The sequence below is a fragment of the Triticum urartu genome, chromosome 5A (assembly GCF_056163025.1).
Source record: "Triticum urartu cultivar PI428250 chromosome 5A, HENAU_Tu73, whole genome shotgun sequence".
In the NCBI taxonomy this organism is placed as follows: domain Eukaryota; kingdom Viridiplantae; phylum Streptophyta; class Magnoliopsida; order Poales; family Poaceae; genus Triticum; species Triticum urartu.
In genome coordinates, this window is record NC_141877.1 from 536,010,236 (window position 1) to 536,032,510 (window position 22,275).

Genomic DNA, 22,275 nt, shown 5'->3' on the forward strand with positions numbered 1-22,275 from the left:
TTGACAACGTAACTGCCGGCCGCCACAACCACTCTTGGTGATTTACTGATTAGAAAATCATCATTCCACGTCGTTAGCATCCAGAGCGATGTTTTATTAGGCACGGGACGCACCTATTGTCGCATCCCTTGGGTCACGTATCTTGCATTGCGCAAAGAGTTGTCATGTAGTATTAGCTGCGTATATATTTCAAGTTGGCCATCCACTTGCAAGTTTTAATTAATTGTGGAAAGTATATTTTTGCCGATAGGTGGATGGATGCTTTCTATATATGGAGGCAAGTCACAATCATTTGCGCACTCCTAGCCGCTGGCCGGCATTCTTTTTCCTCTTTTCTTTTAGATGAGCGGTAAGGAATATAATAACCACAACTACAAGTCTACAAGTGAGGTCGTCACAAAAAAAGAAGTTGAGTATACGTTGTGCTGTGAGAACATGTAATTTTACTCACGGGTCCTGCCTTATCGTCCTACGCATACGTGGTAAAATCGTCTAGGTCCTGTCAAATAACCCAATAGAAATCCAAGGTATGATCAACAAGTCAAAGAAGAGAGGAGGTAAAAATGACAAGTAGTCAAAGATGAAGGCTCAGTGAAAAAAGGCTCAATATTACGGTGTAGAGATAGGTGGCCTAGTCCACCATAGACTGTGCACCATCCCTCGTGAAGATAGAAATTACAAGAGCAGCTATAGAGCCCCGGGTGTTCATGTGACCTTGCACATCTCAAGGACACTGTGAATATTGATTAATACAGGAGTAGGTTTGGAGCACATAGACGGCCATGTGCCCCAGAGGAATCTCCACCATGAAATGAGAAACAATTAAGATTAGACTTGTGTGCGAAAGAGCAACCAATTAATTAAGAGCACGACTTGGTTAATCAGAAAGGATTTTAAGAGTGCGCCGAGACGGGGTTTGGGAGCACAACCAACCTCAAACACTCCAACCAACTTCTAAAACCACACAGCGGCCATGGACGCCAAGCTGATGGCGGCCACCGACGGTGGCGAAGTCAACAAGTTGAAGGATGGGCTGAACAAGGAGGATACCATGTCGATGGTTGATGCGACGGCGACGAGTAAGAAGCCTCCCGAAGAGGACCAATCCCCAGCTGGTACCATCAACCCCTTGCTTCTGTTATCGGCGCGCGAGGGCTCCTCGATGGCGCTGAATGTCCTTTTAGAGAGGGAAGACGCAAAACGTCCACCACTGATGATTATTTCTCAAGAATTTCTCGAGTTGGTAGAGGGAGGCAGCAGTGGCCAAGGAAGAACTGCAGTGTCAATTTTTGGTGATGTAGAAGAGGGCGTCGACGACCAGCCTGCTGCTTCACTTGCAGCTGGAGCACTCCTCAAGGGCGTCACTCCTGATGGTGATACTGCACTACATGTGGTCGCGCAGAATCACGAGGATGGCAAACATTTCCTGGAGTATGCCGGCATCATCTACGGAAGGGACAGGGGGCTCCTGTTTGCGAGGAATCACAAGGGTGACACACCCTTGCATTGTGCTGCCCGAGCTGGGAACTCCAAAATGGTTTCTTATCTTGTTGATCTAGCTGCACGCGAGGGTGCCGACACGAAGCTCAGGCTCCTGAGAATGGAAAATAAGCGTCATGAGACGGCCCTGCACGAGGCTGTCCGATACGAAGACGGTACAATTCTGGGTCAGAAGGAGAGAGGAGCTTTGCTTGATGCTACTGACACCGCCGGAGAAAAAAGGAATAAGGATGATGCTGCGGGCGCACCGGAAGAGAAGAATATAGTCAAACTGCTGATGGGTGCTGATCCAGAGTTAGCTAATTATCCTGCGGATGGCGTTTCACCCTTGTATCTAGCCATCTTGCTAGGGAAGAGTACAATTGCATTGATTCTGTACGATAAGAGTGGTGGCAATCTCTCCTATTCCGGAGCAGATGGACAAAATGCCCTGCATATTGATGTTCTTCCACACAGAGACTCAGGTACTCACTAAATGCATATATATTTTAGAACTTCCATGTCTACTCCCTCATTCTAAAACTTAGCGTCCCCTCGAATTTCCAGCCTACCTTTAGCATACATTTGATAAACTATAAGTTATATGCCATAAATTTGTTCAAATGAAAACCTATTTTGAATATGAATCAAATGGAATAATATACTCGATCAAAGGAATGTTCAGAAAAAAGGAAATACACTAGAAAATCCAAGAAAACTTAGTCATAAATATATTGCAACATATTTCGCATTTTGTAACGGGTACTCTCGAAAGAGATAGGAACAATTTGTTTGCTTTTGCTCTGAAAGAGAAATGAAACATTTTTAGTTTTACCGCATGAGGATCCTGCGCTTCATTTTCATCATCTCACATATCGCTGTAAAGCTGTGGAGATGCATGCAACCAGGCATCTCCAGTAGGGGGGGGGGGGCAAAATTGTGCTTTTAGCATAAAGTAGATATAGTTCTCTACACTTACGTATTTGTTGTTGTTTTCTATGTTGCCCGGATACTTGGATACGTATCGGATACACGATATCGGGATACGTCCGATATGTCAATTTTTTAAAAACATGAATACAGGGATAAGTTATATACAGATATTACATATATTAATTATTAAAAATATGAAGGAAAAAAAGAGTGAACTGCATCCTAGGTCCTCAAACTATTTCGAAGGTGTCATGTAGGTCCTCAAACTATGAAAAGTGTCATCTACGTCCTCAAAAATCCTTGAAGTGTAATAGTTGAAGGACCTATGTGACACCTTTGAAATAGTTTGAGAACCAGGATGACACACACATTGCCTTTTGATGACCTGGATGGCGATTTTCATAGTTTGAGGACCTACGTGAAACCACTGAAATAGTTCGAGAACCTAAGATGCACTTCTCAAAAAAAAGAAGCTTCTAGTTAAAGCATGCCTCAATAGATTACGCTCTTTCTTTTCTTGCACTTGGTCTACTTCCATTAATTGGCAGTGGGATTTCCCTAGACTTGCTGCTCCATCAGTGCATCGACTCTTTTTTGCTCACCTTTCAATTGAACAAGAACATTAATAGTCATGTTTTGACATGAACTCATGCTCATGTTGGAAATCTTGAAAAGGTGCGCCTTTATTATTGATGGGATTTCAGTCGAACGTGAGGTTTGAGGTATCCAAAACGTATCGCAACAGTATCCAGATGTATCAAACATTATATTATTTTTTAAAAATAAAAAAAATCGAGGGATAGTTACGGGATACATATCGGGCTGTATCGGGGCAGTATCCGGCTGGATACGCGTGCTTTCTGAAGTATCTCCGCAACGTAGGATGTTGTTATTGTCATGTCTTGATATAGGAACATGGTTAAGTTAACGCCCAATTCTACGAAATGTTATTCAGATTAAGATAATTCCTACTTTGCTACACTAACACAAAATGGGTATTGTTGACAGTGATGATAGAGCTCCTAGTGCATTGGAAGAAAAGCCTTACTACACAGGTGGACAAAGATGGGAGAACCCCGCTTCACTTTGCTTCATCGTTGTCTTTTGGGACTGCCTCGTGTCTGCAACTTGAGCTCCTCAGCAGACCTCCTTGGTGTCGTTTTGTATGGATTTCCCAGACTTCTACATCGATGCTCAAGATAGTATTCGAAGCGAACCCCACCGTACTGTATGAAGCAGACAATAATGGATCTTTCCCCATACATTTAGCTGCCTCTGCAGGTGCGAAAGATGCCATACCGTTTTTCCATGGCAAGTATCCAAATTGTGTTGGGTTGCGCAATGCTAAAGGAAGAACATTCCTTCATGTTGCTGTCGAGAAAGAAATACGGGACATAGTGTTCTATGTATGTGAAACTCCATCTTTAGTTTGGATTCTGAATATGCAAGACAATGATGGAAACACTGCACTGCACTTGGCTATCCAAGCTCGGAACTTTAGGATGTTCTGTGCTCTATTTGGGAATCCAGAGGTGAATCTGAATATAACAAATAACCAGGGGGAAACTCCCTTTGATCTATCCATCAGTAAGCTTTCATTCAGATTGAATTATATAGAGGTAATACTCTGTTTTACTTTCAAGTTTGCCCCTTGAATAAAGTAAATAATTTATGACACATTGCTTCATTTGGTACTCATATAATCCTTCTTGTTTTTATTTCAGAACTCTCAGAATAAAATATACCACGCTTTGAGGTCAGTTGGGGCGAACTATGGTGTCGTTCGCTGGGATAAAGCTGAGGAACCGTTCCGTCGGCCGCCAAAGCCAGAGGAGGAGGACAAAGAATCACGGAGGCTGAAAGATGCAACACAAACGTGTGTCGTTGCTTCAGTCCTAATAGCAACTGTGGCCTTCAGTGCAACTTTTTCCATCCCTGGAGGTTACAGAAACGATGATCATATAAGTGGAGTCACGCCAACATATGCTGGGAGTTTTGTTTTTGACGCTTTCATGATGGCCACCACATTAGCTTTCATATGCTCTTCACTAGCTACAATTGGCTTCACGTTTCCTGCAAATCCGATGGTTAACTTGGTCACCCGTGAAGTCTACTAAGTCTTATCTGCGCTTTCCTTCTCGAGTTCATTCATATTCATGTCAATTTCATTTGCACTGGGTGTGTATATGGTGCTAGGTCCAGTTGCTCGTAATACTGCTGTTGCAGTCTGTGTTCTTGCTCCTACCGTATGGTTAGGTACATATATGGATGCTATTTCTAAATTTGTTATTCTTGCACGACCATTATGCATTAGAAAGGGGTTATTCAAAGGAATGGTAGAATTACTAAGGATGTACACGCTCATAATGACCACTACACTTTGGCCCATCATAGTTACCTTTGGTTGGGCTGCGGTGGCAAGGATCCACCGTCACCGCTAAATCCTTTTTCTTTTTCTTTTTGTAAGGAGGGTTGGTAAGCATGTTCTTGTACGGAACTAATGTTATGGAAGTATTTTGATGTAAGACATTATCTCTAATACTAGTATAATGCATCAGTTTTGAAATTGGATTTACACTCCATTCTTGATTCCCGCCAAGTAACACAAACTCACTTCTAGCCGTTGATTTCACCACGTATCCCCTTATCCACCCTTCATCAGCCCTTAGCTCCACCGAATCGGACGGCTGCAATTAGTTGGATCCGTCACCACTCCCTCCCCGCGCTGTCTCCCGCGCGCTCGCGCGTTTCGAAGCTGCTCGCACCTTCCCGATAGCTCCACAGCCCACGATGTTTGAAATAATTTAATTGAAACAGAGCCCCGTGCGCGCGCTCTGCTGGACCGGAAAAGACTGCATACCTTCAAGCTTCATCCCGATTTCAAAAGGAAAAAACAAAAAGCTTCAAACCGAGCTAGCACAAGGCTATCATCCTGCCACAACTCCATCCCCGTTGTCTCCCATTGCCTGTATCTCCCCGCTCACATCTTGCTAAAATTCCATTTCCATCTGCTTGCAGAGTACCTCAATTCTTTGACGACCTTGCTATTGAGATCGCAGGGCTTGGTTGTTATGAAGTGTGCCACTCTTGCGCCCCGTCTCCGTTCATTCAGATTCGCACGTCTTCGTCTCTTCGCTCTCTCCAGCCGCGCCGTACACAGGCAAGCCGGCCATGTACAATACACATTCTCTGTGCGGACGGCCAACAACACGGGAGAAAAGCACAGGTGAGTTGCTCCTTCTCTACATTACCCTTTTTTTTTGTTGATGGTTATGAGTTTGGAGAATTCCTTTATGTCAGATTGCTTCATGTCATTAGGATTAGCTGGTTATACCTTGTTGATGTTCTTGGCTCTTTCTTTGCGTGCTAGGTGTTTGCGTTTTTGTCTAAGCCAGTGTAAGTTGCAGATTCTGTACGTAGACTACAAAAGCTACTATGTCTTGAGATAAGTGTGTCACGAAAGATGATTTGATTATTTTTCTTGATTTTTTTATGACTCCACTATTTTATTTGGGCCATTTCATTGTTCACATTTAAAATATTTATTTTGGTAGAAATATGGTTGACACTCATTACTGATGGACATCAACTGCGATAATTAATTCATACTCCCTCCGTTCCAAATTACTTGTCGTGGTTCACGACAAGTAATTTGGAATAGAGGGAGTATTTTCTGTTTCACTGGTAGAAAAAGGGCCCTCCACGTGGCCGGTCCACCTTTAATCCTGGTTGGTAACACCAACCGGTACTAAAGGAAATTTTCTGAATTTTTTTTGAATTTTTTTTATTTTTCAAATTTCTGAATTATTTTAACCTCTAATCTCTAATCATCCCTCATCACTGCTCAATTTAATCTCTAATCACCCTTCATCATTCCAAATCATCTAACTTCCCAGACGGTCACCCATCCTCCCACTCCCCCAGCTTGAGCACGCTTAACTTCCGGGTCTATTCTCCCTCGTTTCCAAGTCTGCACTCGTTGTTTTCCTGACAATAGTAAGATGTTAATCCTATTAACCCTCAGGAGTTTAGCTTGAGCATGAAGTCACACATTTCACTGTTTGAGTTTGAAACTATTGTTCTAAAAAAAATAATTTTTTAGTAACACTAATATTTCTTGAATAAGTAGTTTGACCATTGTTTGACCACAGTTTGACCATAGTTTGACCAGATTTGACCAAAATTCAAAAAAACTGAAATAACTATTTAATAACACTAATATTCTTGAATAATTATTTAGTAACACTAATACTTCTTGAATAAGTAGTTTGACCATAATTTGACCAGATTTAATGAAAATTTAAAAAAACTGAAATTTGAGCATAACTTTTTTCCTTTTGGAATTTGAGGATTCTACAAATTTGCAAACAGGCTGTAGGCGGTCTTCATCGGATGTAACTTTTCAAGTAGATGATATTTCATATAAAAACCTTTTTAATCCGAGTTCGTATGCAAAAGTTATGCCCATTTTACAAATTCTAGAGAGATTTTGTAAATAAAGTCGAAATTCATATTTGTAAATTTTCCCAACAACTAGACCACATATCACATGGGAAACTTATTTTTTTGACATTTCCATCATTTTATTTTGTTTTTTCTAAAACTGAAAAGGCGGTCCACGGGGGGGGGGGGGGGGGGGGGGGAGTTTGAAAATGGGACCTTTAGTACCGGTTCGTGCCATGAACCGGTACTAATGCCTCAAAGCCCATTAGTCCCGGTTGGTGGCACCAACCGGTACTAAAGGTAGTACCGGTTGGTGCCACCAACCGGGACTAATGGGCATCGCACCCTTTAGTCCCGGTTCGTGGCACGAACCGGGACTAAAGGGCCTAGGTGAACCGGGACTAATGCCTTAGCCGCACGAACCGGGATAAATGCACCCATTGGTCCCGGTTCTGGACTGAACGGGACTAATGGGCTTACCCGGCCTGGACCAAAGCCCCCTTTTCTACTAGTGTTACCCATGAAAAAATGATTGTTGGCTAAACAGCATACCCCCCCCCCAATGCCCTGTCTACCAATCTTTTCTTGTGTGCGTCTCATTAAGCTGATGATTGTAGATCAATATCGTCACCTAACTGAACAAACCGGTGCTGTACCAACGGATCCTTCTCAACGCAAACGTTACCGTGATCGGGTTAGGTATATGCAGATGACACCACAACAGAGAGAAGCTTATTTGAAAAGGAATCGTGAGTACAAACGAATCAAGCGAGGTGACTGTGCAATTAGTAAGACTGTGCAACCCGTAAGAGGGGAGACCAGTATGAATACCAATGATAACACACACTTGCCAACTGAATCTTCTATGACGACAGAAGGTACTTTGTTGTGTGATGATAAGTAAAATAATCATCTTCAATATACATGATTAGGTGGTGACATTAGTCTGTAATTTGTGTGCCAGGGAAAGAAATAGCAGTGACTATGTTACAAGAACAAGAAAGCCTTCCATTTTCAGGTTCTATGACACACAGTTCAGGGGTCCATCAAAGTAGGTGTCTGACAAAAAGGAAACGAGGTTGATAAAAATATATTAATTCAGTACTAATACATTTCTGTTTACTAACATTACAGTCTAATTTGTTTGTTGTAATGTCAAAAACAGTGACAACAGTCAATAGTTATGATGTGTCTGCATCTGACCAAAGCATCCTTTGCTCAGCCAAACATGTGCCACCCAAAAAAGGGTACTTGGCTGAAGATCAGTGCATCTGGAATTTCTGTATCTCCTATTGCTTCATAAGACCAAGTTGTAATTGATGCGCAAACAAATAACAGTGGATGTAAGCGGCGACACCGCACTAGCTGGTATTCCCAATTGGCACCTTAACAAAAAGAAGCATATTTACAGAGGCCGTGAGTATAAAAGAAGAAGAAAGTCTCAAGACGCAAGTTGCAGCCATGCACAAGATACATCTGATGAGGCAATTAGTAGTAATGTACAAAATACAGTTGGATATACTCATGTGCAACTACAAGATCATACCAGCCGTCAACATGAAGATTTCATCTACCTGCGAAAGGATTCTTTTCCTGCCATTCAAGGTAATCTCAGTACCAACTAGCATTTATCTATTATATTGGTCCATATAAAACATTGTGTGACGTATATGATGATTCGACAATCAACAGATAACATTGGGGAAACAGGAGAAATGCTTGGATATAATGATGACCCTGATGAAGAAATTCGTATGTTTAGCGGGCATGGTAAGTATTACTGTACTTAATCGACAATAGTACTTTTAAATATGATTTGTATTTCTAATCTAGCCTAATAAAAATGCAGGTTTTGAATTTCAGTCGTATTTAGAAAAAGAATAATGCCCAAAGTTGCATTCAGGTGGATCCATATGATCATATATATCAAAATTTACCCACTGATTATCATCTTCTAGATCCAGTTCCTGACTGTAGGCATTGCAATGCAAAAAGGTTCCAGTATGAGAAACCAACGTTTTGTTGCATGGGTGGAAAAGTTAAAATAGTAACTCCACCAGTCCCTGATGAATTACGTCGACTGTACAGCAGCCAAGATCCAGATGCGAAGTATTTCCGGGATAACATACGTTACTTCAATTCTCACTTCTCCTTTACATCTCTTGGTGTTGTCTTGGATCAACGTTTTTGCAATAACAGATCTAGAGTTTACACATTCCGCGCACAAGGTCAAATTTATCATCGAATTGACCAATTAATGCCAAAGGATGATGGGCCCAAGCATCTACAACTTTACTTTTATGACACTGATGCAGATTTACAGCATAGATTTCGCCATTCACCTAACCTTGATAAAGATCTCATCAGATAATTGTTGGGCATACTCTCATCTAATCCTTATGTCCATATCTTTAGAAGTCTCGGCTCCATTTCAAACCTTTGCGAGTATAGGATTGAGCTCAACACAAATATTGCTTTAGATCAGAGAGTATATAATGCTCTAACAGCATCACAGGTGGCAGCAATTTGGTTCGAGGGAAGCGATCCTCGAGGTCATTTTGATAGAAGTATCATGATTTATGGTGTATCAGACCGTCCACAATATATAAAAGCATACCATGGTTGCTATGATCCACCATCATATCCGTTGTTTTTCCCAAACGGAGAGGTCGGATGGAACTTGGGTCTGCCCAGATTAAGTCGACATGCTAGGAAAATAATAGACAATTAAGCAAATGATTTTGATATAGAAGGTAAGTTTCCATCATACATTAATTGGTTACATGCTCAAAGTTTTAGTTTCTAGAACTATTTAATAATCATATATTATTTTGGATTCTGTAGGAATGCTGGTGAATAGTTATTGTTCTTGCATCTCACCAGGAGAATATTATTGTTTCATGCTGCAAATTAGATCCGGGAAGTTTAACATCTTACTCTTTGGAAGGTGATTGACTCAACAATATATAGTTGATATGTACATTAAGATTTGTTGGATAAACAGCAACTAGTTTCTCATGATATGCGTCTGTCCTGAAGCTTCAGAACCTGGATTGTCATTTTTCTTTGTGTAGACTTATTGACCCTAGCTTGTCATATTATTTAGAAATAAAAGTATAGATCTATGCACTGTACGTCCAGAAACCTCATTAAGATTTGTTTCATCTGCTTCTGAAGCATATGCATAAGTTGCACAACTAGACAAGTTAATGCTGAACGATGCCACTTTCCACTGAACCCCACTTTTGGAAATGACTATTCTGGGCCATGTTTTTCCTCCAATATGTATAAAACTATTCTAGGCCATTCGGATGCTATTCCAGCACTGAATTCGATTTTGCAATCTTGCTGCCAAGATAAACACAAAATCTTATTCTGGTTGTTAGCTGTTACCGGTGTTTGTCTCTGAAAAATTATGTTTGAGCACTACTATATAATACCTCCCATATTGAGCGTATCCGCCATCGCCTAACAAACGCGTGCCGTCCAGTGCCGTACTCGCTGCATCTTTGGCATCACGGACATGTTTGCTTTCCGTTGGCATTCTCGTGGTGCTGACATCTGATGACACTGTGTGCTTGCGCTCAAAGGTTGGTTGTTGTGAGTTTGTTCATCATCTTGGTTCGGAGGTCGAGAGAGCAATGCAATCTATCTTGGTTTTTACTAAATCCGAGTTGCCTAAGATTTTCTTCTGTATAAGTCGACGTACTAAGCCGTTGTATATTTCAGCATTGGGATGGCTCAAGACGTCGACTTAGACAAAAGTTTTTCTTAGTATTAAATGGATAGTATTTTCTCGTGAAATATGCATAGCCAATTGCACTTTTTTCTACTTTCGAGAACCAATTTAACATTTTTTGCGAATTGAAAAATATTACAAGTGCAATGTTTTGGATCATAGATCGAAAAAACTACTCCCTCCGTCCCAAAATATAAGAACGTGTTCGACACTAGCATAGTGTCAAAAACATTCTTATATTTTGGGACGGAGGGAGTAGTACAAAGTAACTCTTTTAACTATGAATTACAATGGAATCTCTTAGAAATGTCTACTACATGGCATCAATCTTTGTAACACGAATACTGTCAAGGCTTTAGTTAAGAAAATGCAAACAGATCGGAGTAGCGGTACTTTCACTGTACCTGCATGAACTTAACTTTTTTTTTTGATGCTGCATGAACTTAACTTTTTTTAAGGCAAACTCGCAAAGCTTTTTATTAAAACGTCACCTCTACAGGGATGAAGATAAGGTTTCCTGGGTGGCCTAACCAAACATGGCGGCCGGTCCCGAGAGTTAAAGCATGCTTTGCTAGTTTATGGGCCTCGGTATTCGAGGTTCTAAACTAATGACTAAAAACACATGAAATAAAATCACTAGAGTGCTGTTTGATCTCCTTCACCACTGCTCCATACGCCGATGATGTCCCTCTGTGTAAGGCTTCAACAGCTAGCTTGCAATCCGATGCCACAGATATTTTTTGGATATAGAGATCATCCGCCAGGGCTAGAGCTTCTCTGATTGCGAGGCATTCCAACACTTCCGGCTCGTCAATGTTTCGGAACAAGACAGCAGACGCACCCTGATAAGCTCCTGAGATGTCCCTGCAGATGACTGCTACAGCACCGTACCCTCCAGCTCTGGGAGTTGCCGCATCAACGTTTAGCTTGGCATGCTCCACACATGGTGGCAGCCAATTTGCCAGTCTGGGCTGAGTCGCTGGGCGTGTCCTGGTGGCCGGCTTGAATATCAACTGCAAGTCACTCATATAGCTGCTGATAAAAGAATGCGTGGAGAGAGGGGTCTGAAACACCCCTTCATGTATCAGTTTCCGGCGAGCATGCCAAATTGCCCAGAGGGTAACAATCATAGTGGTGAACTCCTGCTGAGGCAGCGACTCATGCATAGCAAACAACCATCCCTTGGCACTGTCATCCATGTTCATGCACATATGTTCTGCTAGATCAGTACTTGCGAGGGCCCAAACACTTCTTGACATTGTGCAGTCTAGCATGAAATGACGCCAATTATCTGCCGCTCCACAAATGGCACACTCATGGGACTGAGCCATATTTCGGTGGTGCAGGATATCATTCGTTGGGAGGGAATGTTGTGCAAGACGCCATGTAAAAACCTTCAACTTCGACGGCACTTGCATGCCCCAGATGGAAGACCACCCCCTGCGTTCACCAGTATTGCTGGACATGTCCTCTATACCCTCGAGCCAAGCCTCTCTGCCAGTCTTTATTCGAAAAATCATGTTATAAGCCGACCGGACCGAGAACAAGCCCCTTGGGTCTTCGGCCCAAGCCCCAAAATCATCGACTTGTCGTGTGCATATTGGTATCTTGAGTATAGCCTTAGCATCCACTAGTATAAAAACTTGTCGCACAAAGTCCTCCTTCCACTCTGCTGTACTGTGATCAATCAGCTCATAAACTGTCTGAGGGGGGCGGCAACCAGTGAAGAAACAGGCCTATAAAAACCTTCCCTTGGAATCCAGTTCTGAGTCCATATATATGTTGATGAGCCATCTCCTATCCGATGAATAATTCCTTGCTTCATAATGTTCCGCCCATCGATGACAGCCCGCCAAATTTGAGAAGGTCGGGACCCTAACTCTGCCTCGAGGATTGATGTGTCTGGGTAGTAGATTGCCTTTAGCATACGTGCACCGAGGGAGTCAGGATATTCTAGCAGTTGCCACGCCTGCCTGGATAAGAGTGCAAGGTTAAATATCTCCATATCCCGAAAACCCAAACCACCAAGGCATTTAGGTCTTGTGATTACATCCCAAGACACCCAACATGGTCGTATTTTTCCTTCTTTACTTCCCCACCAAAACTGACGAATCATTGACGTGATGCTTTCACATAACCCCCTGGATAGCATGAAACAAGACATAGAGAAAACTGGGATGGCTTGCGCTACTGATTTAATAAGCACCTCTTTTCCTGCAGCAGATAGAAGTTTCTCCATCCATCCCTTGATTTTCTCCTAGACTCTATCTCGGAGATACTTGAAGGTGTCACTCTTAGATTGCCCAACCTCAGTTGGCAGGCCCAGATATTTCTCACTTTGTAAGTGCATCTAGTGGCCCTTAGTGATTTTGGTGTATTGAAGACTTATAGGTTAAGGGACTGATGCGTTTGTGAGTGTACACAGGTCTATAAGTCTATGAGGAGTTTGATATTTACAGAGAAAGTCAACCCCTAAAAATGAAGTTCTTCGACTGAAGATTTTGGATTTCTGAAGACTTTGAAAATGAAGAAATTGGTGTGATCCTGAAGACGTGGTATTCATTCAAGGAACATGAAGCATGAAGACTTTTGTTTTCGTAGTTTCATTTTCTCTTCCTTGAGTCATAGGAAACACCGTACTGTTAAAGAGGGTCGAGGAAATACTAAGGAAAAATTTCCAGGTGATGCTCAACTCAAATCCTACACCTACCAATCCCTTCGAGTGAAGCCATTGAAACACTACTAGGAAAAGGCCTACTAACGGCGCACCTAATTTGGCCATTAATGACGCATTAGTGGTGCGCCATTAGTGCCACGCCATTAGTATATTTTACTAATGGCGCACCACTGGTGCGCCATTAGTATCTGGTAGGCGCACCTCAGATGCGCCATTAGTATATACAACAGTGCGCTATTAGTATGCCTCCCAGGGGGCCATGTATACCCAGGTGCTTTGGCATACTAATGGCGCACAACAACAAGATGCGCCATTAGTAACTTCCGCATACTAATGATGCACTGTTTAATGATGCGCCATTAGTATCCTTTGGCATACTAATGGCGCACTGTGATGTGATGCGCCATTAGTATGAATATTAGGTTTTTTTATTTTTTATTTTCTGTTTTTTGCACAGGCTACAAAATGTATAATTGGACAAAATATAGACAGCACACATCAACAACAGATTCATCGAATACAATAGAAGATTAGTCTCTGAATACAATTCATCATATTAGTCTCCGAATACAATTCATCATATTAGTCTCCGAACTGAAAAGACCGAACAAAGATAGAACATTATATTACAAGTCTCGAGACCGCGAGTAGCGAGTTTGTCTTCACATTACAAGTCGATATCGATCATCTAAACTACCATCACATAGAAGAGAGCTGCGGTCATCACGATGAGCATCATCACGATTAAACTCGTCTTCATCCGGTTCCTCTAGCGCTCCCTCCCCTCTCCCGCTAGATAGCGGGCGTATCTAGATTCGGCCTCGGCCCTAGTGGTGTACCCTTTGTAACTGTTACCGCTGAATCGGTGAACATGTCTCCGACACTCCTCCCAGTCGTTGTAGACTCGGGGAACCTTACCCTTGTACACGACATACGACGGCATCGCTATGCAGTAGCCAAACGAAACGTTAGTACCAATTCACAGACAATACATAAGCAATATATAAGTATGCAACAGAACGATCGGAAGAGAAAAGCAAGACATTAATAGCATCGATTACATCTAAGTTGAACGACTCTCGAAACCAAAGAGACATACTACAAGTTCATTAAAGTTTAATTACAACATGAGCCAATCGATGTTTCAGAACTAGACACAGCATCACTGCTTTCGACTCGACTCAAGGGACCGGAGCATGGATGAAGCCGCCGTCTATCGTGGGCGTCATGAAATAACGGTCGTTGTCAGCCTGCATTTGTAGCATTGTGTCGATGTCACTGTTGGACGGTTGATTTCTGAGGTAGAACTTCCCCGAGGTACGAAGGACATCTTGATGGATGATTTCCGCAAACTCCGACTGGATGCGAAAGAATTCTTGTCTGATGTCCGCGTCCTAGATTGCCGACATGCTCGCGGCCCAATCTTTGAGTTTACTCGGTAGCAGAAGTTGATGATGGTCCCGTACGATCGCCCGCATGTGATGGATGGCGTAGTAGGCACCCTTATGACCGCCAGGTGGCTGCTTGACGCAGCAGAACATCGTATTGTGGGAGAACACGTGCTTGCCGTACTTACGAATAGGCCTGGTGAAGGTGCGTCCAGATTTGACGTAGCCGGGGAGAACATCAGCAAGAACCTTCTTGACATTTGTGTAGTCTACGTTCGACTGACGGTCCGGGTCGAAATACGTGGCCATGGAATATTTGGGGCTTAGGAGGATGAGCGTGCAATGTGTGTCACTGCAGAAAACACGGAATGTTAAAAGAAAAACGATTGAAATCTAAGAATTCATATGTTACGGGGCGGTTGAGGGGAGGACTTACTCGGGAAAGTAAGGCACGAGGAAGTTATCCTTATCTTGGTTTGCCAGAATGACGCCTTCGAGGTAAGAAGTCGTGACTTGCCGGTCCCCAGCGCTGCCCAAGATCTTGGCACGCATGTAGAAGGGGTCGACTATCACGATGTCCGGGGTCTTGTCGCGAATGATCCGCATCTCCATACTCAGCGAAAATAGCCGAACGAAGGTGTAGTGCAGCGGATGAAGGTTCAACATAGCGTGGATGTCATCAAACCGCAGGACGATCGTACCCCCGATGGAGTTATCCACAAAGCCCTTGCCCTTTGGCACCTTGGCCGCGAAAACCGGGTATGCCACATCCTTCTCTCCGAGACGCCGCTTCTCCAAAGAAAGAACACTGTCATGCAGACTCCGCATAGCACCGGTTGCAGCATCGAGCATATTTCTCGGTAGCATCGGCCTACCCGCCACATGCACCCTCCTCGAGATATCCTCAGGTGAAGGTGGCCCGTCCTAAGAACGGATCGTACTCGGTGCCGGCTGGCCCGCACCCTTGTTAGTCTTTCTTTTGCGTGCCTTCTTCTTCTCCTGTAATGGGACCGAGTTCTGCTCACAGACCGCCTTCTTGAGTGTGTTGGGGCTGATAATATTTCGCACCTCGCCTATCTGAGGCTCGGTGAAGTCGGCAGCTGGAGGCGTCTCCTGAGAGCTGAACGGCAGACGACGCCTGTTGCAACTTGGCTTCTCCGCGGTACCACCTAGATCGTGCACGTCTTTTGTTGGGTTGGGTTCTTGAGAAGGAGGCCCCATGAAGTCGCCACCGTACCCATGATCGGCAAAGTACTGATCGACGTTGGCAAATGTATCGTCGTCATCGTTGTTCTGATCCTGTGCCATATGCATGTTTGGATCCAGTGGCATAGGGATGTCCGGCACCGTTGCGGCGGTCTTGCCATGGGGCCGACTTGGCGCCGGCACGACTGGCGGTGTTGCCTTTGGGGTTGTGTCCCCCGCCCCCAAACGAATCTGGCTCTTCGGCCAAAGCAAGGGCTAGCTCAGGCAGGCGCTGAGGGTCATCACGTCATCATCGTCGGCCCCGACGGGTCGAATCGGAGGTAACAACTCGTCGCAGCCTAACAGCACCCGAACCAGTTGAACCCTAGACAAGTTGGGTGGCATCTGGGTACCGTGGAACAAGGGGTTGCCCGGTTGAACGATTTTGCCCTTGGAGACATCGACCAACTCGTTGTTCACGAAGTGCAGGAGAGTTCACGGAACGTCGACGGCGCCCTACGAAAACATGTAGGGCGTCAGGGATGCCCAGTCAAAGGCAAGGAGATGAAGTCCTCGGCCGAGAGAGGCTTAATTAGTTACCATGATGATGGCGTCGAGCTCGGCTAATGTCGAGGCACCGCCAACGGCGGGCGTGCAGTTGACGGAGGGGCCGGTTGCTGCAGAGGTGCCGGCCGGCGTACACCCGGGTGCATTAAGCTCCTGTGCCGGCGTCGGAGACACCAATGCCGCCTCCGCCGGAGACACCAATGGCCCCGCCATCGCGTTCTGCAAGTTGCTGGCCGTGAAGCTAGGAATCGGGGGCGGCCCCTGTTGGCCGCCCGCAATCCACGCACTCAACCCCTCGATCAAGGTAGGCACAATGGCGGTGATCGTCGCTCCGAGTTGTTGTTGCACTTGCTCTTGGACAATCTCCGGAATCCGCGCCACCTGTGCCTTGAGTTCTTGAACCTCGCGCGCCTGGCTTTCCGAGCTGGTCTTTTTCTCCTTTCGGCCACCAGTGTGATAGTATGACGACCATTTTGTCGACAAGCCTTTGCCGGCCACACGACCAACTGACGTCGGCTTACTGAGCTTATCCTTGTTCTTCATTACATTCAACGCCCTATTTAGAGTGGTGTCCCAAGGGTTTCTCTTAGTCGACCCCGCGCTACTGCTTTCAGTCGCCTGCGGAAGGAATGTGAACCATTTAGAAATTTGGCTTCATTAATTAGAATGCAACCATATGGAGCTAATTACTCGGGGGTGTATTCCTTACCAGAACAAGCTGAAGCTCCCTGGTCTTCGGATCCATGGTAAGCTCCTTTGTTTTCGGGTCCTTCTTGTACTGGGCCCTGACAAAGTTCCTGGTCTGCTTGTCACCGTATTTATCGAAGAGGGGCGGTAGGCCTTGCTCGGCACGGTCCGCCTCCTCCTTGTCCCATATAGGCTCCGCCACTCTGTAACCGCCGGGACCGAGTTGTGTTCCCCTAAGTTCAGCTCCCGCATTTCTTTCCCCCACTTACTTGATTCGGAGTTTGCGGTGCTCGAGCAATTGATCTTGAAGTCGTTGTAGTCATCTTCGGTGATCGGAGGATTTTTCTCCTTGATCTTCTCATAACTCTCACCTTTCTCGATCATTCTCTTCACATTGCTTTTCCATGTAGACAGGGCCTTGCTCATCTTCGTGAGGGCAGCATTGTTCACTTTATTCCCTTTGAGGCTTGTGTTTTCAAATTCAGCGGGGAACTTGTATCGTTCGTGCAGCTTCGTGAAGAGGAGGTTGCGCAAATTCCCTCGGTCAGGATGCCTCAGGTTCTCGGTGTTGATCGAGACGGTGCTCCGGAGAATGCACCCGAGCTGAAGCGAGTACCCCTCGACTATTCATTCGGGCGCCGTTGGATTCCCGTCGGAGTCCACTTCAGTAACTTCCTCCTTGAGGGTGCGGAGCACGGTCGGGCGCCGGTCCTTCCGTTGCCTCTTCGGTTGGCTGCCATCTGTGCGTGCGCCGCCATCATCAGTGGTGGCATCCTCGGCGGCACCATCAGTGGTGGCATCAGTGGGGTCATCCTCGGCGGTACCATCAGTGGTCTCAGGATCGGTGGGGAAGGCGGCGTCCTCATACAAGTGAGGTTGTTCCTCCATCTCCTGGGACAGCTCCCAGAATGCCTTGCCGCCCGAACCCCCGGCCTCATCGTTGTTGGCCATGTTTCTCTCTAAATAGGAACAAAGTTTGGTCAAAAAGTTGGTTATTGTCAAGGAACAAGATCATGGTCTCATCATTTAGGGTTTGTCGACACCGAGGCATCCTAAAAGCTAAGCTTTTATCATTGAGGGTTTTTCGACGCCGAGGCACCCTAAAAGCCTAAGCTTTCATCATTTCGGTTTTTATCGACACCGAGGCACCCTAAAAGCCATGCATTAGTCACAAGTATGCCGGGGCACTTGATCCTACTTAATTAACTACTAAGATACCCCGGCCCATACACTATTCACAAGTACCCCATATGTCCTATTTTTAGCAAAGTCATGCTAAAATTCACGGAAAATTTCAGCATGACCTTTGCTGAAAATAGGACATATGGAGTACCCGAATTTGCCGGAACGGAAGTTAATCGACATTCCGGCAAACTCAAGGGCCTCTCGGGGTACCTGCAAAATCATTATCCAATGAAGGAATTGTGCCACACACTGCTGCCTCACACTGCTGCCAAAATCATTATCGACATGCTGAACTTGTATTTCACTCTGCATAGCTGAACAGTCTAACAACCAGAAATATATAACAAGAACTGCACTGCAACGATACAAAGAATATATAACAAGATGAGCCTCAAATAAAAAAACAAAAATTATGGAAAGCATGAGGGTTACACTATAATTATAGGAAAATTTACACTGTTATTAGGGGAAGTTTTATACTGTAATTACATATAAGAAGCATCAGGGCTACACTGAAAATTATGGGAAAACTTACACTCTACTTATATATAAGTAGCATGAGGGTTACACTATAATTATCGGGACAAATTACACTATAATTATAGCGTAAATTACACTCTAATACACTGTAAATACAAAAAAATTAATCATGGAGATTACACTGAAAATATGGGCTAAATTACACTATAATTCTAGGGTATATTACACTGACAAATACACTCAAAATATGGGATAAATTGCACTATAATTCTGGGGTATATTACACTGAGAATTCATCAAAAGTTGCTGAGCTTACACTAAAATACATCTGCACTGCAGGGCTTGTACACACAAATTCAGTGAGATGATCTAACACTGACAAAATAAAGGAAACACCTACTGAACCAATACAGGGCTAAAAACACATGGGGATTACACTTAAAAACATCCAGTGAAAGGCACTAGAAAACCATATAGACACAGGAATAAAGCAGAGCTGACTCATTAAATCTGATACACTGAGAAAACCCTAAACTAGGGAAACTAATCACCTGCATCTAACCTACCAGGAGGTAACAGAACACCAAAGGCATCTTCAAAGTGAAAATTCTTACCCCTACACAACTATTCGACATAATCAGAATTCAAAAGTAACATTCTTCGATATAGATCATGGGTGCTCGGGGGAAAGTAGCACAAACAGACAATGCAAACAACCAATCAACTAGTGAAGCCAATCAAGAACCTAGAGATATAGCTAGCAAACTGAGAAGCACATGCAGAGCAAAAGCGAAAAGGTTACATGTTCACTGCGAAATAATAGATGCGTGAGTTCCAGTGCCCATATATGAAAAATCTTGAGAAGCAAAGGGCATCATCATCAAAGTGAAACTCTTAAGCCCTACATAATTATGCAGCCTTGATCACACATGACATTACTGGATTTAGATCTATTGTAGTAAATATAAGTACTTGGATGCTCAGATTTAAAGTAAAGTGCACGAGCAGGCAATGCAAACACACAATCAATTGGTGAAAACCATCGACAACCTTGGGACAAATACGGTGCATCAAACCTAGATAATCAGTGGACCAATTCTAAGTATGTATCAAGAACTATAGCTAGGAAGTTAGCAACAGTTGAACTTGGGGATATACTAATCATGAACAATCTCTCCTGGTCAGTCCAACTCAGAAATCATACCATTGTCTAAAACTGCTTAATAGATTCAGATCATCTAATTGTGAATCATGTGATTTGGGGTTTCAATTTCAGATCATCTTTTACTTATCAACAAGATTGCAACAGTTGCAGACACCTCACACTAACAGTTTCAGACTTGAATAGATTCAGATAACTAAGAAGAACATATCCGGAGGAGGGAGGGAGGATGGGGGTGCATTACCCTAATGTGCTAAATGACGTAAGCACGTGCGCGCGAGGGGGAGAGGGGGAGAGGAGGAGGGGGAGCTCACGGTGGCCGTAGGGATAGGGCAGTGGGGCGCAGGAAGGATGTCGGGGACGACGACGCAGGGGAGGAGGCGACGAGGTCCGGGTGGTGGTGGTGCTCCGGCGACGGTGGTGTGGACGGGGCGGCGTCCGGGCCGCCGGCGACGAGGGCGGCGGGGCGATGGCGTCCAACGAGGTGGGGCGACGGGGAGAGCGGCGCCGACGTCGGGGCCTCAGGCGGCGGTGGTTGGAGACGTCGCGGCGGGGTCGAGGCGGCGTCGGGGCAGCGTCGAGGCGGCGGGGCATCGTCGAGGCGGTGGGGCAGCGGCGTCGGGAGAGGAGAGGGGAAGGGGATCGAGGGCGAGGGTGAGGGAGAGAGAGGGGATAGGTTTGGGCCGGGGTGGAAATATGGATGGGGGCGGCACAATACTAATGGCGCACCACCCCTCGGTGCGCCATAAGTACATCCATACTAATGGCGCACCTCACCCTGGTGCGCCATTAGTACATCCATACTAATGGCGCACCTCACCCTGGTGCGCCATAAGTACATCCATACTAATGGCGCACCTCACCCCGGTGCGCCATTAGTATTTGTGTTTAAATATGTTCAAACTTGTTTTATAAGACAGTAATAATTTTTTTATAAGACAGTAATAATTTTTTTATAAGATGGCTACTGCAACAGTAATAATTTTTTATAAGACAGTAATTTTTTTTATAAGATAGTAATAATTTTTTAAAAAATATCATCAAACAGTAATGCCGGTGGAGCGGGGGAGGGTGCGCGGGGTGCGGGGGGTCGGCGGCGGCGGTTGAGTAGGGGAGGGGTGCGGGGGGTCGACGGCGGCGGTTGAGTAGGGGAATCGAGGGTGCGGGGGGTCGACGGCGGCGGTTGAGTAGGGGAATCGAGGGTGCGGGGGGTTGGCGGCGGCGGCCGGTGGACCGGGGGGTGCTCGGCGGCGAGGGGGACCGGATCTGGCGAGGTGGGATAGCGATCGAGATGGAGGGGGATCGAGATCGAGTGTCCATGAAATTTAAAAATATTCATGATAGTTCAAAAAGTGCCCATGAAATACAATCGAGAAATGAAGGCTACGATTTAAATACAATTGATCTTAGCTAGCTATCTGTTCACAATTTTCTTGCCCTTCTTTTTCGCAAATGGAGTTCTTTTGTGGAACGGACGTCCTTTAGGTAGGATGGTCCTGCTTCTTCTTGTGGTGTATGCTGCTACTTCATCATAGTCGTCATGTTTGATCCTCGGGTCGCCGTACTTGTCGAAGTCTTGCTCATTGGCTACTCCATCCATTCCGATGATCTTCCTTTTGCCTCTCCTCACGACAACACAACTGGGCTTTGATGGGTTGGTAATGAAGAAGCATTGGTCCACTTGGGAAGCCAGTACCCATGGCTCATTTTTCGCGGTGACGTTTGTGCCCGCGGTCTTGGATTTGGCTTCGGGTATAACCATGGTGGTGAAATACCGGTCTTCTTTTAGGACGCTCTTGGCCCATCTGACACGGAACATCGGGACCTTCTCTCTAGCGTAGCTCAGCTCCCAGATCTCCTTGATCCTTCCATAGTATCTGTCCTTGTCGTTACCGGTATAGGATTCCATCGTTACCCCGGAGTTCTTATAACCATCGCTCTTCATGTCCTTGGCCTCGGTGTAGAATGTGTAGCCATTGATATCGTACGCCTCATAGGTCATCAGGTTGTGCTCGGCGCCCTGTGACAAGGCGAATATGAGTTGTTCTTCCGCAGAAGAATCCTCATGTAAAGGGTACGACAGAAGCTTCTGCTTGAACCAACGCGTGAAACATGAGTTGTGCTCTTTGAGTATATCTCCGTCCGTCCTCTGTTGGCCTCGGTCATTGTACGTCTTCTTAATAAAGGTTTTGTGCTCTACCACCCAAGGATCGACCACGTCTATGTGTTGTAGCGCGACTAGGTTTGCTCTTTCAAAGTCGGCGAGTCGACCCTCGAAGTCGACATGCATTTCGCGGCGACCCTCACGGTGACCCCATCCAGCGAGCCTGCCGAGGTGCCTGTTGACGGG

The 22,275-nt window shown here is 45.0% G+C and overlaps 1 protein-coding gene and 1 pseudogene across 1 annotated transcript; both read left to right on the top strand.

Moving 5' to 3' along the window:
* Positions 1 to 909: 909 nt before the first annotated feature.
* Positions 910 to 4,896, top strand: LOC125556560 (protein ACCELERATED CELL DEATH 6-like). Its single transcript, XM_048719268.2, has 3 exons — positions 910 to 1,964; positions 3,421 to 4,031; positions 4,137 to 4,896. Exons 1-3 carry the CDS (start codon positions 974 to 976, stop codon positions 4,527 to 4,529), a joined length of 1,995 nt encoding a protein of 664 aa, XP_048575225.1. The 5' UTR covers positions 910 to 973; the 3' UTR covers positions 4,530 to 4,896.
* A 3,420-nt stretch (positions 4,897 to 8,316) lies between these two features.
* LOC147972587 (uncharacterized) lies at positions 8,317 to 9,586 on the top strand (annotated as a pseudogene).
* The last annotated feature ends 12,689 nt before the right edge of the window (positions 9,587 to 22,275 follow it).

What these genes read in the sequence shown, in the direction of transcription:
- LOC125556560 (XM_048719268.2), top strand. Translation starts at nt 974, where the DNA reads ATGGACGCCAAGCTGATGGCGGCCACCGACGGTGGCGAAGTCAACAAG. An exon ending in TCTTCCACACAGAGACTCAG is followed by an intron (nt 1,965 to 3,420) that starts GTACTCACTAAA and finishes TATTGTTGACAG; the next exon opens with TGATGATAGAGCTCCTAGTG. An exon ending in TCAGATTGAATTATATAGAG is followed by an intron (nt 4,032 to 4,136) that starts GTAATACTCTGT and finishes TTTTTATTTCAG; the next exon opens with AACTCTCAGAATAAAATATA.